This window comes from Cervus canadensis, chromosome 12 (assembly GCF_019320065.1).
Source record: "Cervus canadensis isolate Bull #8, Minnesota chromosome 12, ASM1932006v1, whole genome shotgun sequence".
Taxonomy (NCBI): domain Eukaryota; kingdom Metazoa; phylum Chordata; class Mammalia; order Artiodactyla; family Cervidae; genus Cervus; species Cervus canadensis.
Window position 1 is genome coordinate 29,197,765 of NC_057397.1, and position 15,781 is coordinate 29,213,545.

General features: G+C 42.8%; 1 protein-coding gene and 3 non-coding genes across 8 annotated transcripts in view; all 4 read left to right on the forward strand.

Annotated features, from left to right (window-relative positions):
* Positions 1-1,353: 1,353 nt before the first annotated feature.
* The window catches only part of TRIM55 (tripartite motif containing 55), a 59,170-nt gene continuing 44,742 nt past the window's right edge, over positions 1,354-15,781 (forward strand). For 4 of the 5 annotated variants that reach the window (XM_043483826.1, XM_043483825.1, XM_043483828.1 and 1 more), the window contains exons 1-2: positions 12,251-12,571; positions 13,094-13,266. In XM_043483826.1, coding sequence (XP_043339761.1) covers positions 12,404-12,571; positions 13,094-13,266 — 341 coding nt within the window. In that variant the 5' untranslated portion in view covers positions 12,251-12,403. Of the gene's footprint in view, positions 1,539-12,250; positions 12,572-13,093; positions 13,267-15,781 lie in introns of those variants that run through there. The other variant, XM_043483824.1, reaches the window with a different exon arrangement.
* On the forward strand, positions 1,356-1,449 carry TRNAY-GUA. Its single transcript has 2 exons — positions 1,356-1,392; positions 1,414-1,449. It is a non-coding gene; the product is annotated as a tRNA-Tyr (tRNA).
* Positions 1,940-2,028, forward strand: TRNAY-GUA. Its single transcript is given in 2 exon segments — positions 1,940-1,976; positions 1,993-2,028. It is a non-coding gene; the product is annotated as a tRNA-Tyr (tRNA).
* On the forward strand, positions 2,162-2,234 carry TRNAA-AGC. Its single transcript has one exon. It is a non-coding gene; the product is annotated as a tRNA-Ala (tRNA).

Below are 15,781 nucleotides of genomic sequence, written 5' to 3' on the forward strand. Positions count from 1 at the left end.
TTGTCATGTGTTCACATGGTTGACTGTGTGTCTGGTGTTTCTCTCTTCCTAAATCCTTATCTTATAAGGATATTAGTCATATTTGATGAGGGCCCACCCTAACACCACCATTTTAATTCTCTCTTTAAAGGCCCTATCTTCAAATAAAGCCACATTCTGAAAGCCAGAGGTTCAATATGAAAAGGGGAGACACAAGTTAGCCCACAATACAGGTCATCCGTTTCTCAAAATCATGCCAGATTTCAGTTTCCCTTATATTTAGACCGTGAGTTCTTTATAAAGCTCTATGTACTTGCTTTGTTTTTTAGAAATTCCTAATTAGTTTTGGTTTGCTTTTTGAGAAAAGTGACATGGCTTTATCTTATCTCCAAGTTCTTACTGTGAAATAATCCATTTCTTTCATCAAAGATCATCTTCCTAGAATCCCCTGACCTCTTTTGTTTTTCCTAATTTGCCTGATTGCTTTATTGACTTGCTGCATCACCTTCAACCTGGGATGTGTGGGCCTCTGATCTTTGAGCAGCTGCCTCTGTGCCTGAAACCTCTTGGGGAGACCTGTGGGGAGAATGGTTCTGTCTCTGCAACCTTCTAGATTGTGTATATTCTGAGCTGTGATTTTTCTCCATCTTGGGACGTGCATCCATTCAGACTCATTTGCTTTCCACAATCCCAGAAATTATTGAAAACCTGAGGTTTGCTCAAAACCTGCTTTGTTTTCCATGTGTGACTTTTTCTTCTTGCATATCTTTATTATCTTTTACCGGGACCCTACGAAGGAGGGACGTAATCATATGTATCCAACCTTTCTCATTGTATCCTCACACGACTGGAAGAGAGGTATGTCTCTGCGGCCTCTTTTAATATAAGACACTGATTCCATTCATAAGGGCTCAGTCCTCACGACTTAATCACCTCCCATAGGCTCCATCTCCTAATACCATCAACTGGGCATTAATTAGGTTTTCAACACAGGAATCTGGGGCCACCCTGCACCACTGCCCCTCACACGGGTAGGGGCTCTGGGGACATGAACGTTACATGATAGTAAAGCCACACCCGACAGTAACTCCCTAAGAAAAGGGAGTAAAGAAAAAGGGCAGGGGTGAAGAGGAAGGGGGGGGGTGTCTCAGTTTTAACACATGAGTTGGGAGTTTTTCCCCAAGTTGGGAGTCAGACGGCGTCCAGCGAGCCATAGCCGGGCGGTCTTTGTGCGCACGCGTAAAACAAAGCGCCGCCAACGACAGCCTTCACGTCCCGCTCCCTCCATTGCGCATGCTCACTGTGATCTCTTAGTCTAACGCGCCCTGTTTCTTCTGTATTGAGTCTCAGCGGGCGGGGCCCACAGCTCGGCTGTCCCTTTGATAGCTCAGTTGGTAGAGCGGAGGACTGTAGTTGACACTCTAACTGAGAGGTATCCTTAGGTCGCTGGTTCGACTCCGGCTCGAAGGAGAGATATGCACTTTTGTCGAGCCTCCTATGATTTATCATCCTTTCCATGCAAGGATTTCTCTGATAATCCATTACGTTCCAGAAAACAGGTGAGAGCTCTTTCGCGGCAGCTTTGGTCTATGGCAGCTTCCTGGGTGTGGAATCTTTTGCGAATCCCGGAATCGGGAACATGAAGTCCAAGTTCCGAGAGGGGCAGAGTCAACTCTTCGCGGGGCGGCTGCCGGGTCAAGGCTTTCTGCTCGTTTCTAAAGCGTCTGTGGCGTTTCCGAACCCCTGAGTCACAAAACAGCCACGCCGCGTCCCCGGGGCCAGGCCCCCAACCTTGTCTTCAGAGCACAGGCGAGGTCGGCGAGGCGAGGGCTCGTGGCGGCCGCCGTGAGGATGTGGGGGGTCCGCAAGGGGGATCCTGTACCCCCGAAACGAAAGCACACGAAGCCTGGAAACCCGAGTCAAAGTTACCAGGATAAGTTGAGAGCGCGTTCTTCCGCTCCCTTCGATAGCTCAGCTGGTAGAGCGGAGGACTGTAGACGAATGTCCGCGGCCATCCTTAGGTCGCTGGTTCGATTCCGGCTCGAAGGAGAGGGTCTTAATTTTGTTACTTTGGCCTTAAACTATGAAGTAAGGTCAAGAATGTGGTCAAGAATATTTATCTTCTCTTGTAAAAGCTCTGATCTCTCTCTAGAGGAAGAGATAACCAGCCGTGGCCAGCGGTGGGGGATTAGCTCAAATGGTAGAGCGCTCGCTTAGCATGCGAGAGGTAGCGGGATCGATGCCCGCATCCTCCAGTTTTACTCTTGGTCTCCGGGTGGTAGTTTTTCTTTCGATTCTCTTTCGAGTCTAAATAGCTGAAAGTTAGCCGTAGGGCAAGTGAGAAGTTAGGCGAGCTTTTGAAGTTACCGCTACTAAAACTTCCCAGACAAGGGCTAACGGGTGCTTGCAGGGGTAAATTTAAAATTAAAAAACAATTTTAGACCCATTTACTTTGCGTAGTTCACGAAATTGTTTCTTTTTCTTTCCAAAAATGGCGACAGATTGCAGTCACGTTTGCCAGCACTCAGAGTCTTTTGTGATTGATGGCTGCACTTAAAGGGACCCATATGAGCCTAAACTGCCCATCGTTAGAAGGAACCGACAGAGAAACAAACAAACAAATAAAAAACCCCAGAACTTGGAAAAGGACGCTCGCTGGCTACTTTAAACTTATGTTGAGCCCGGGAGGCGAGGACTGTTCTTGTTCATCTCAACTGCTAATGGTGGGATGCCTGGCTCTTGGCATATCCAAGACGGATACGATAAAGCAAGGGGTACCTGAGGACAGATAAGGAAGTGGGAAAGCCCCTGGACCCAGATGCTTCTTGTTTGAGGATTCTAACGTCATTTCCCACCTGGGAAGTAACTTTGGAGAATTAACTAGAGACCACCACCAGGCAGGACTCAATTGGGCTGCCCCAGGGTGTAGCCTGTTTGGCTAAACAAAGATGTGACAAAAACAAACACAGATACACACAGTCACTGAAAGATTCAGAAATTTAGCAGAACACACACAAAGCCTTTCCTGGTAATAAAGTCTTTTCATCCTAATTTCCTATACGATAGCCATGAAAAAGCTGCGCAAACCATACTGCCAGTTCTCAACACAAAATATAAACCTTCTAGACAAAGGCAGAAATAATACCTTTTGTGAGGATTAACAATTAAATGAAAATACTTTTGTTTATGTCCATTTTAGGATTCTAGACAACCTGTATATTTTTGTTACCAGTGGGTACAACCTGCTATTTTTTATTGGCATATCTTTCATTTTCTAGGGCAGCTTCCATTTTTAATTGTTTTCAGTGAAGTCTCTTAGTTGGATGTATAATGATTTACTTAAACTCTATCATTATTTTTGTGGAAACAAATTTACAAAATAGGAAAAAGAATCCTTTTATCAGATGATATGTCCCAATTTCTGGTTGGGATGATAGGGGTTCTAGCTGGCTGGCTAGAGGAGCTGGAAGTGAAACTATTAATAACTATAAGAGCAAGAAATGGGTAATAAGTAAAGGAATAGGAAGGAATGCACCCCAAAGCCAAGTGGAGAACACACATTTGGGGCAAGTGAGCTGGGTGAGAACTCAAAGTCTTAGGATCAGCAAATCAGGTGTAGGATGGAATTCATATAAAAAGTCTGAAAGTATAAGCTCAGAGGAGGCACTACTGCTGAGTGGTTAATCACATGGGCTGTGAAACCTGACAGACTTTCTTGTCTTTGTCAATCCCTAGCTGGGTGACCTTGGGCAAGTTGCTTGACATCCTGGTGCTTTAGTTTCCTCATTGCTAAAACAGGGATAATAATGGAATCTACTCTTAATTAAGATATAACATATAAAGCCCTTACTGCAGTGCCTGGCACATAGTAATCACACAATGAACATGAACTGTTAACAGTGTATGTTATCTGCACACCATAGAGGGAAGGACTGGAGGGGATATTCTGAAGGTTTCTATGTGTGTTTATATAAATATATATGGAAGTGAAGGAAAGAAATGCTTGGATCTCTGGTGCAGGAAAAGTAAAACAATTCTAAAACTATAAAATTATGGTTAAATAAGTTATGATATGACCATGTAATAGTGTAGCCTTTGAAATTATATTTATTAAGAACGTCTGTTGACTTTCAGTTCAGTTGCTCAGTCATGTCCTACTCTTTGCAACCCCATGGACTGCAGCACGCCAGGTTTCCCTGTCCATCACCAACTCCTGGAGCTTACTCAAACTCATGTCCATTGAGTCGGCGATGCCATCCAACCATCTCATCCTTTGTCGTCCCCTTCTCCTCCTGCCTTCGATCTTTCCTAGCATCAGGATCTTTTCCAGTGAGTCAGTTCTTCACATCAGGTGGCCAAAGTATTGGAGCTTCAGCTCCAGCAGAATATTCAGGACTGATTTCCCTTAGGACCAATGGCTTGATCTCCTTATAGTCCAAGGGACTCTCAAGAGTCTTCTCCAACACCACAGTTCAAAAACATCAATTCTTTGGCACTCAGCTTTCTTTATGGTCCAACTCTCACATCCATACATGACTACTGGAAAAACCATAGCTTTGACTAGACGGACCTTTGTTGGCAAAGTAATGTCTCTGCTTTTTAATATGCTGTCTAGGTTTGTCATAGCTTTTCTTCCAAGGAGTAAGCGTTTTTTAATTTTATGGCTTAGGAATTGACTTAGGAAATGTTAGTAATTGAATGTTAAGTGAATAAAGTATGTACAGAGCAATATAAACAAGCATAAATTATCTGCAGGAAGCAATGAAGAATGCACTAAAATGTTAATACTAGTGATCTTTGAGTAGTAGGATTACTATTACTTTTTCTTCCTTAAAATTTAAAAATATTTTCTAAGTTCTATACTAAACATTATTTTAATTCAAAGTATGATGAATTAAAAAAAATAACAGCTAGCATTTATTGAACACCTCCTACAAGCCAAGCACAGTTCTAATTACTTCACATGTGTTAACTCATTTACTTCTCTCATAAAGAAAACACCAGGCCCAGATGCCTTCGGCAGTGATTCTACCAAACATTTAAGGAAGAAATACTAATTATACACAGACATCCAGAAAACTGAAGAGCGAGTGTTTGTCTAACTTATTCCATGAAGCCAGCAATATCTATCCCAAAACCAGGCAAAAATGTTACAAGAAAACCACAGACCAATATCCTACATGAATACAGATGCAAAATTTTTCAACATTTTAGCCAATTAAATCCAACAATATATAAAAGGGAAAATACATCATAACCAAGTGGGTTTTTTCCAAGAATACAAGACTAGTTCAACATTCAAAATTAAATGTAATTCATCATAATACTAAAGAAGAAAAACTACACGGTCATTTCAGTAGATGTAGAAAAAGCATTTGACAAAATTCAACATCCAGTCCTGATTTTTCAAACTGTCAGCAAACTTGGAAGGGAGGGAGAAGGGAACTTCTCCAACCTGGTAAAGGGCATCAGTGAAAAACACATTTAAAATAACACAGTAATATGAATGCTTTCCTCTTAAGATCAGGAAAAAAGCAAGGAAGTCTATTCTGAGGTCTCTAGCCAGTGCAATATAGCAAGAAAAATGAAATAAAAACCTCCAGATTGGAAGGGAAGAAGTAAAACTATCTCTATTCACAGATAATTAATTATTTAAAATACTGATTATAAGTAGAAATGATAATAGTTTATATGGTTTGGGGTTAAATAAAATATATTAATAAAATTAATTTCATTGGTTTGTGTTTTTTAATGTGGCTACTAAAATTTTAAATCATACAATTGGTTCATATTTATCACTCAAATCTTTCTTTTTTTCTTTTTTGGCCACACGACATGTGGGGTCTTAGTTTCCCAATCAGGGATTGAACCTACACCCACTGTGAAAGTCTTGGAGTCTTAACCACTGGACCATCAATGAAGTCCCACTTAAATCTTATTTCTACTGGACAGTTAGGTCAGAGATGTAGGTAGGAGCCAAATCATACCAGGCCTTAGTGATCACAGTGAGGATTAATGTCTTTATCCTAGAGGTAATATGACCATTAATGGGATTTAAATAGAGAGTGACACATGAGAAACAAACTGCAGAAGGCAAGAGTGAGTTCAGAGAAATCAACTGGCAATCTAGGGTACGGGGAGGTGAGACTAGACTGTGTACACTGGGAGTGGCGCCAACTGTCCTTGGTCTTGGGGCCAAGGTAAGGTTTTCAGACATGGCCACTGGGAAGGCCTTAGGCTAAAGTATTTGTTACTTGTTGGGACTGTCACTGTTTATTTCTGGGAGGTGAAGTATGCCAAGAAATGTTCAGAGGAGAGTACAATATGTTAGTTTTCTAACATCTCCTCAGAGATATTTATGATGAAGTAAAATTCATAAACAACAGATTTGGAAAAGGAGTAATTATCAAGAAGGAAAAAAAGCTTTCAGCCAAAAGTTTGCAAACTGTCAGTGAAAGAAATGCCATAGTGTTAACTTCTGTTAAGTACTTTTCAAGTGAGTTAATCTTTTTTAATTTTAGATTGTATACAATATTTCTTTTCATTAAAAAATTTAAAATGACATATCCAAGCTGCCTATTACCAGAAGAACAACTGAATTGAAAAGGTTGATGATATAGACAGAAGAAAAATGTTAAGTATTTTTTAGATGTCATGAGTTGAGTCCTTGGTGTAAGAAGAGAGAGGGAGGGAGGGATGGATGGATAGATAGATGGATGAATGGATAGATCAATACTGCAGGGAAGAATTAACAATCTTAGTTTTTTTGTTTGCAAAATATTAAGCATTGGGCTTTGTCCTGGCATGGGATTAAAGTGATTTTCAGGAGACTTAACTGGTGCTGTACTTGGACCTGAAAGTCTCAGTCCACTCATGACCTAGTGTTGCAATCTAATGAAACTTTTCTTCAGCAATCCCCTACTCTATGCCTCCATATCTAACCTGTCTGGTGTTTCTCTCCCTATTTTAATGATTTAGTCAGCCACCAACTTTCTCATTTCCAGTGGGTAAAAAAAGGAAAAATTCTTCTTCCTTTATCTTAGAGGAGGAGCTGGAAGCAAGATCAGCCTTCTAGTTGCTCTTGTTTTCTTTTCCACCAGGGCTGCACCCCACCTCACTGCTTTGCTTCAAACTGCATCTGTTTTTACTTCCCTGTAGCTCCACCTTCCGTCTGTTTTGTTTGATGAATGACTAGTTCCTTGAGCTAAGCCTAGGTCATTTTCAAGTACCTGAACTTGCAATCATCTATGTTAAAGAGACAGAAAGAACACATGAAATGAACTGAATTCATTTCATGAATGAATGAAATGAAAGAACAAATGAAAGGGTAAATAAAATGCTGAAGGCGTTCTGGAATCCTCGGGAAGGATAGCATTCCTGATATGAATCTCTGGTAAGTAATACCTCCTATTCCCAGAGTGCTCTGTCTTATTTTGCAAGTTGGAATCAAGAGTTGATGTTACAAAGAACAGTGGGGTACCTGTGTCTTTTTGCACTATGATTTCCTCAGGGTATATGCCCAGTAGTGGGATTGCTGGGTCATATAGTAGTTCCATTTTTAGTTTTTTAAGGAACCTCCATACTGCTTTTCATAGAGGCTGTATCAACTAACATTCCCACCAAGGACATGTGGACACTGATGCAGAAGGGGAGGGTGGGACAAATTGGGAGATTAAGATTGACATATATACACTACCATGTGTAAAACAGCTAGCTAGAGAGAACCTGTTATATAGCACAGGGAGCTTAGCTCAGTGCTCTGTGATGACCTACAGAGGTAGACAGTGGGAAGGAGTCCCAAGAGGGAGAGGATATATGTATACACAGAGCTGACTCACTTCGTTGTATAGCAGAAACTAATACAACATTGTAAAGCTATTATATCCCAATTAAAAATGCAAAAACAAAAGGGTGATGTTGTTTTTCTAACTATTCTTGAGTTAGAGGAATTTCATATCACCCTAACCAGAAAGTAACAAAATCCACCAAAAAAGGGAGACTCAGTTCCTGCCAAAGGAGTCTTCATATATGTTTCAATTTTCCCCAGAGATTTAAGTATTGCATGTTCTAGGGCTGGTGTCCAATATGACAACCTCCAGCCCCATATGGTTATTTGAACATAAGTTTAAACTAAATAAGATTCAGGATGGTGGCCCAGTGGTCAAGAACCTGCCTTACAATGCAGGGGACATGGGTTTGATCCCTGGGTTGGGAACTAAGATCCCACATGCCCTGGAGCCACTAAGCCCATGAGCCACAACTACTGAAAGCCATGCCTTAGAGCCCATGCTCTTCAACAAGAGAAGCCCATGCACTACAACTAGAGAGTAGCCTCTGCAACTAGAGAAAGCCCACATGCAGCAATGAAGAGCCTGTGTGCCACAAAGACCCACTGCAGTCAAAAATACATAAATTAAAAAAAAAAGATTAAAAATTCTCTGCGACCCCACGGACTGCGGCATGCCAGGCTTCCCTGTCCTTCACCATTTCCCAGAGTTTGCTTAAACTCATGTCCATTGAGTCAGTGATGCCATCCAACCATCTCATCCTCTGTCATCCCCTTTTCCTCCTGCCCTCAGTCTTTCCCAGCATCGGAGTCTTTTCCAATGAGTCAGCTCTTTGCATCAGGTGACCAAAGTTTGGGAGCAATTGGTATCCTGCAAATACTTTATTTGTTGGGGTGGTGTAGCACTAAGAGATTTTCGAACCTTATTTTCTCCCTAAGATGAACACACTGAGATCTGCATTTGATGGATTCTGAAGTCTGAGCTCATCTGGCCTGGTAGCTACCAGTCAAGAGTCTTCCCTTTCAGTCATCACCCCTCAGTGCCAAGTCCACTGCTGGGTGTACACTCAGGTTTTTAGGGACTCATCTTGCTTCCTCTGAATTTGGGGGATTTGGGAAACTTCTGGAGGAGCTGAGAGCCCACGGTGGTTCTGCTTCAGCTTCTCAATGTTTCTAACCCTTGCCGCAGTGTGGCAGGACTCAAGAATTGGGGGACACTGGTGCTTCAAACTATGGCAACTTCCTGTGTCATTACCCCTGACTGGTTTGAACCCCCTATGCTAGGGTGTGTGTGTTGGGGGGGTGGAATGGGGTAGGGGTAGGAGAGGGGAGGAAGCCATGCACCACCTCTCTACAGCCAAGGATACCATCAGGAGACTAAGTTGGTTCTTACCTCTCTGTGGAGGCCCAGGCCCACCCTAAATCCCAGAGTCCTGAAGCTGACTTCAATTCTGATTCAGTCCCAGAATTTTACCCCATCTCTCAGACTCTGAATGATATGGGAGGACACTGAAACCTTCTGGTTCCTCCCTGGAGCAGAGTGTCCCACTCGCTCCTTACATTCCCACAGCATGCATGGCTGGTCTCTGAGTGGGGAGGAGCCAGGCATGGAGAAAAGACGATGAGGAGGGGAAGGCAGTTCTTATCCATCAACTTAGCTCTTCTTCCTGCAGGCCTCTTGCTAGCTTTCCTCTGTAGCTTCCAGGGGCCATTCTAAGACGAAAGGCAGAGAGCAAGAAGGTGGAGAGTGAAAGCAGAGAGTGGAGCTCAACTCTCCATCAGAGAATGCAACTGGGGATTCTCAAAGGCCGTGCAGTTTGAGTGTTTTTTCCTACACACGGTGCTAAGTTAAAGTTAGGTTATGAAAAAGATTTAGAGAACTGAAATCCAGCCAGAGTGAGATCACTTTCCCAGGATCACCAGGCCAGGTGGACGTGGGCGCTGGCCCTCCTGACTCACTGTGCAGCCTCTTTCCAAATCCTCAGGGTGGCTCTGGCTCTGGCATCTGAGTCACCCCCGTGGATTCTACTCTCGCAGCCACCAGAGTCCATTTCCTCTTCCTTCCCCACTGCAGTCCATCGCCCGGTGCTGGTGTCGTGACCTCTCACCTGGGCTACTGGCAACAATGTTCTGTCTGGTCTTTAGCAGGGTCACCTTCATGCTGACCCGGCTGCGTGAGATACCCCAGTTGCTGCTATGAGATGAACCTAACCGAGGCATAGCTCTCTTGGGGAACCGTCCCTGTGAGACACTCTCAACGACTTCCTGGGGTCTAATTTATTACGTGTTAAAAACTGCAGCTCAGTATTCACGGGATGCCAGTGTGCCGGCAGCATGTGTGTGCTCCAGCCAAAGCATCACAGGCTCTGAACAGTCCTGGCTCCCCTGGCCGTGCCTTTGCTTGGAAATCCCACCTATGCCCTATAGAGTGACACTCCCACTGGTGTCCAGGTGCCTCAGTGGACCCACTCCACCCATGAAACCCTCCTGATTCCCCTGAAATTCTGTACTGCGGTTCTGTGTATATTCATCTTATCTCTACTAATTGTTAAACTGAGCACCTTGAAGACAATGACTGGTATCTTGTTTGTCTTTCAAGACACATGATAAACACTCAACGAATATTTTTCGAAAGAATGAATTCCTCTTAAAGGGACAGGCTTGCCTAGAGTGTATATTGTTAAAGTGCTTTTCCTAGAGTTGTAAGGACTTTTACAGTATAAACTTCATCTTTCTTAGAAAACAGTTCTTATATTATGCTCAGACCACTACAGCCCATGTAATAATAAACACAGTTAACTGCCTAGCCTAGGTGAACTGAATTAGCTCAGTAAAAAAACATCACCAACTTCCTTCTTCACTACAGTTGCTAAATAGATATTGAAAGGAGTAACAAAATTCTTCAAAGATCCCTGAAGCGTTTATGAATCCATATAACTTATTACTAGCTAACAGAGCTTATTAGATTCTCAATAAGCTTTTGGTGCACACAGCACTAAATGCACACATAACCAGTCACAAGAACCTGCTCCTTACTGGTAGTTAAGTGCACACTGGGGCTGTGTTAACAAATGTATTCATTGTATGTGATTTTTAAAATCAAGGAAAAATAAAGCAGCAAATTCATTACATAAAAAAAATAGACATGTATTTCTTATTTCATTTTTGATCTGATTTTAAATGTTTGAATAAAACATAAAGGAGAAACTGTTGTTTAACAAAATCCTGGCAAATATCAGAACTGATACTGATGAGTTAAGAGCAAACCAATAATGATCAGAAATGACCAGGCAAACTATCATTTTAAAAAATCAACTTGGTAAATAAGACCAGGTATTTCTGGTCTGGTGTATTTCAGACCAGACAAAACCCAGGTATGGAAGCAGGACTCTATCTTCACTTCCATTGAAAATGGTGCTGGTATCTGTCCCCCATTATATGGAAAATAAAATAATGGGTCTGCTACCTCATGTGCCACTTACTACCTCGTTACTGATTCTGGGAGCAAATTAAATTTACATTTTTAAAGATTGTCAAAGTTTCTTTGTGTTTTGGGGCATGTGTATGGGTGATGAGGTATGGGATTAAAGAAGAATAGGAAAAGGGGAGAGAAAGGGGCATACTAGATGTTTTTGTTTTTTGGGTTTCTCTAAAGATTTTTTTGGGGGGGGGATAGGGACCATTTTTAAAGTCTTTATTGAATTTTTTACTATACTGCTTCTGTTTTATGTTTTGGTTTGCTGGCTGTGAGGCATGTAGGATCTTAGCTCCCTGACTAGGGATTGAACCCATACTCCCTGCAATGGAAGTTGAAGTCTTAACCACTAGCTGCCAGGGAAATCCCTAAAGTGTTATTATACAACTTAAAAAAAAAAAATTGAATCATCAACTGGTGTTTTTAGATCTTTTAGGATTTTGTGAATAGTTATATGGTGAAAAGATTTGAAATCAGTTTTTAAGTTGGAACTTTTCCCATTTCACAACCCTCCCAAAAATGAAATATTTACCACCAAGCAAGTCTTTTTTAGTTGCTTACCCTTGTGAAGCCAGGATAATGATATTCAAGACCTGTTCTGTTTGTTTTCACCAAAGACAGTGTGATCATGCCACTTTTGGTGACCTGCTTCCTAAATTCTCAAGGCAGACATGGCACTGGTTTCACAGTGAGACTCCTGAAGAGCATTCTCCCGGTCCTGGAAGCCATCACCAAGTCCTTACTGAGCGCTCGCAGAGGGCACAGCTCGGCGACTCGGCACCAACATTTGCATTTGTTGTTGACAACTGTCGGCTTCACCTCTTCTCCTTATAACCCCGTCTAAATGGGGTTTGTAATCCTCCCTCCCACCCACTCCCTTCACTCCCTGGGGAGGGAATGCTGGCCCCTGTTCTCTGTCACCTGTCAGAATCCATCCTCCTGTCACTGGCTTATATGGACAAGTCAGTCTGATACCACGTGACCCTCAGCTGCTAAAAACAGCTCGAGTGCCACTGTGAACCTGGGTCTGAAACAATGTCCTCCGCCGAAAGAAACGTAAAGGACACTTGATCACCCAATCCTTGGAATTATTTCCAGGTATCACTTGCAGAAGCTGTTCGGAGCAGCCTTTCCCTGGCAGAGCACACAGGGACGGCCAGGAGATGAGCGCATCTTTGAATTACAAGTCTTTTTCCAAAGAGCAGCAGACCATGGATAACTTGGAGAAGCAGCTCATTTGTCCCATTTGCTTAGAGATGTTCACCAAGCCTGTGGTCATCCTCCCCTGCCAGCACAACCTGTGTAGGAAATGTGCCAGTGACATTTTCCAGGTAGGTTTGTTGGGAATGCAGAGGGTGGAAAAGGTTTCCCTCGTCTCCAAACCCAGTGCTTCACTTTGAGGTGAATTTCTTTAGAAAGCTTTAGAAGGTTGCATTTGTTAAAAAAAGAAAAAGAAAAAGTTTTTTTAAAGTGATTTGCTTTGTGCTTTGCTGTCAGCCTTCTGCTCTCAAATCTAATTTTATTTCAATACTAAGAATCATATTTGTTTAAAAAAATGGAATCTGTTTCAAAATCTTGGGCAGTAAATGAATTACTGCCCAAGACATTAATGCTGGAGTTTCTAGCTGGAACTTCTGGTTATGAAAAAGCAGCTTGTGCTGAAAACAGCCCATCGCACTGGACCATGTTGGCCCACGTTTTCAGACCACTTGCTCATAAGGCCCTGCGGGGTGATCTGGGGCAAGCTGAAGACAGGAGTTGATATTGTTTGTAGTGACAGAGGGGGAGAGAAAACCTGAGGAGAGCTACCAATGGCGCTACTCAATCCCTCTTTTCTTGCTTGGCAAGAACAGGCCTCTAACCCGTACCTGCCCACAAGAGGAGGCACCACCGTGGCCTCCGGGGGCCGGTTCCGCTGCCCATCCTGTAGACACGAAGTGGTTTTGGACAGACACGGGATCTATGGGCTTCAGAGGAACCTGCTGGTGGAAAACATCATTGACATCTACAAGCAGGAGTCCACCAGGTATGGTTCGTCTGTGTATCAGACATGCTCGACGCTTGTTTTTATTGTTTGTTTTAGTGGGTCACTCTACTGAATGCTTATTCGCCAATCATGAGCTAATTGTTTTATGGGGAAATGTTTTTCCGAGTCAGTCTTTCCCAGTGGGAGTGAGAGTTCCTCTTGGGAGGAGAGGAGGAAACTGATGCCGGTGCCTTTGTATCGATATAAGAATGAAATAACTCATTAACACTAATCTAGTTCAGATGGTGTTATTGAAAGAGGCAGAATACTGCCCCCACCCCCAGCCTTGTGCTGTGTGTCAGTCACTCAGTTGTGTCTGAGTCTTTGTGACGGCATGGACTGGGGCCCACCAGGCTCCTCTGTCCATGGCATTCTCCAGGCAAGAATACTGGAGTGGGTTGCCATTCCCTTCTCCAGGGGATCTTCCTGACCCAGGGATCGAACCCAGGTCTCCTGCATTTGTAGGTAGATTCTTCACCATCTGAACCACCAGGGAAGCACACCTTGTACCACCATCCCTTGTAGATGTTTCTGCATGTCACAGGTCCTTCACAGCTCCGGAGTCTACACAGCCAAAGAACTAGAGCACAGAACTCTACAGAAAATGAAACAGAAGTGGCATCTTCCAAGATCAGCCCATTTATTAGTTCAGACAGTCTCACTTTAAAATTACCTAGAGGATAATAATAAAAACAAAACCCTCTAACAGAGTTAGTCATGGTATTGACTCTGGAAAGTAGCAAAGCAAGGCAGACTTCCGGGCTTTAGCAACTTAAGAGTTTGGAGACATGGGAGGAAAAAAAATATGGAGCTCAGGTTATGTTTCCCTATTCTCTAGGTTGTTCTTACTGTATACTCTTGGCATATACCTGCTTATTGACACGCAGCATCTACATCAGTCATTTTTTATTTTTTTGAAAAGGGCATTTTTATTCACCGAATCACACTAGCTATAGAATTCCTTTCCTAGAGACAGCACTGCAGGAGTCCATTCCTAGAAGGCCTGGTGTGAAGGGCCCTTTTTCAACTGTACACAAGTTAGTCTGGTCCACAACGCTTGATAGTGATACTGGGACCATCTAGAAATGACCTCACTGTGCTTCCTCGTAGGAGACACAGATTCATGGAACATCTGCCAGGCTCGAAGAGCCTGGGGCTCTTAGAAGGAAAGCTGTTCCATAAATAGAACATATAATTATTATAATCGCTATGGCTATTCATTTCTGCTTAAGATTCAAAACTAAATTAGATAGTGCCACACTATAGATGGCACTGGAAGAATTGCTGATGATAGACTGAGTCAGCAATTTCCCTGGCTTCCAAAATCTCTTGAGAAGGAAAGCACCACTGTTATAATTAAGATCTGATCTCCTTTTATTTCATTACTTTAAGATACATACATCTATCTACTTTAAGATAGGTACACTGTCTCTTAAAAAGTTAGTCGACCAATTAATAACCCACTGATTCTTATGGCTGTTTATATAACATCTGATTCAGTGTCTGAGACAGTGCCTTACACAGAATAGTTGCTCCCTAAGTGCCTGCCAGATGACCAAGCGACACCATAAATTTTCCTACACATTCTACTTACTGCAATAGTTTTCTGTTTTGCTCTCTGCCACAGTGAGAGTTTGAATGATGTGAAATAATAACTGTAACTGTTACGTAATCCAGAGAAGAGATGTTAGCATTTGTAGCATGAGTAAAGCAAGACACAGGCTGGTTTTAATTTTAAAGTCAGTGAAGCACATCTGCCAAAAAATGATGTGCAGGTGGGCAAATTGTATAAAAACAATGAACCAAATTTCCAATATCGAAACTCAGAGCTGAGTAGACTATTGGTGCTTTTGTGATTCTCAGATTCTTCTTATGCTACTGCTTCTTACTTCAGACTTGCTTTGGGGGCATTTTTAATTGGTAGCAGAACCACCAATTGTGCACAGGGCTTGGGCACATGTTTGGACATAAACACAGTTCCTGAGGGCTGGCAGCTTTACCAGCCCAGAATCCTAAGCCTCAGGGTACAAGAGGAGACTCTGAAATCACTTGGATATACAGAGTGAGATAAACCCTGGCCCACATTGGAATGGAGGCAGAAAGGGCAGGTGCTGGTCAACTCTGGCCTCCCACAGAATGGCTAGAAATTGTAGATCTCGACAAAGCCTGGCCTTCTTTTTTGGGGATGGGAGGCCCTCCATGAAATGCAGCATGTGGGATCTTAGTTCCCTGACCAGGGATCGAACTAATGCCCCCTGCAGTGAAGCATGGAGTCTTCCATGCTGGACCATCAGGGAATGCCCAACCTGGCTTTCTTATCGAGCCTTCTACAGGGTGCTGAACTAGCCGCAGTTTGGGGGTAGAGGTGGGGTGATGAGAGAAGGAACTAATTTCACCAATATTAATAATGAACATGATGAAAGTGAAAGTGTTAGTCGCTCAGTCCTGTCTGGATTTTTGTGACCCCATGGACTGTAGCCTGCCAGGCTCCTTTGTCCATGGGATTTCCCAGGCA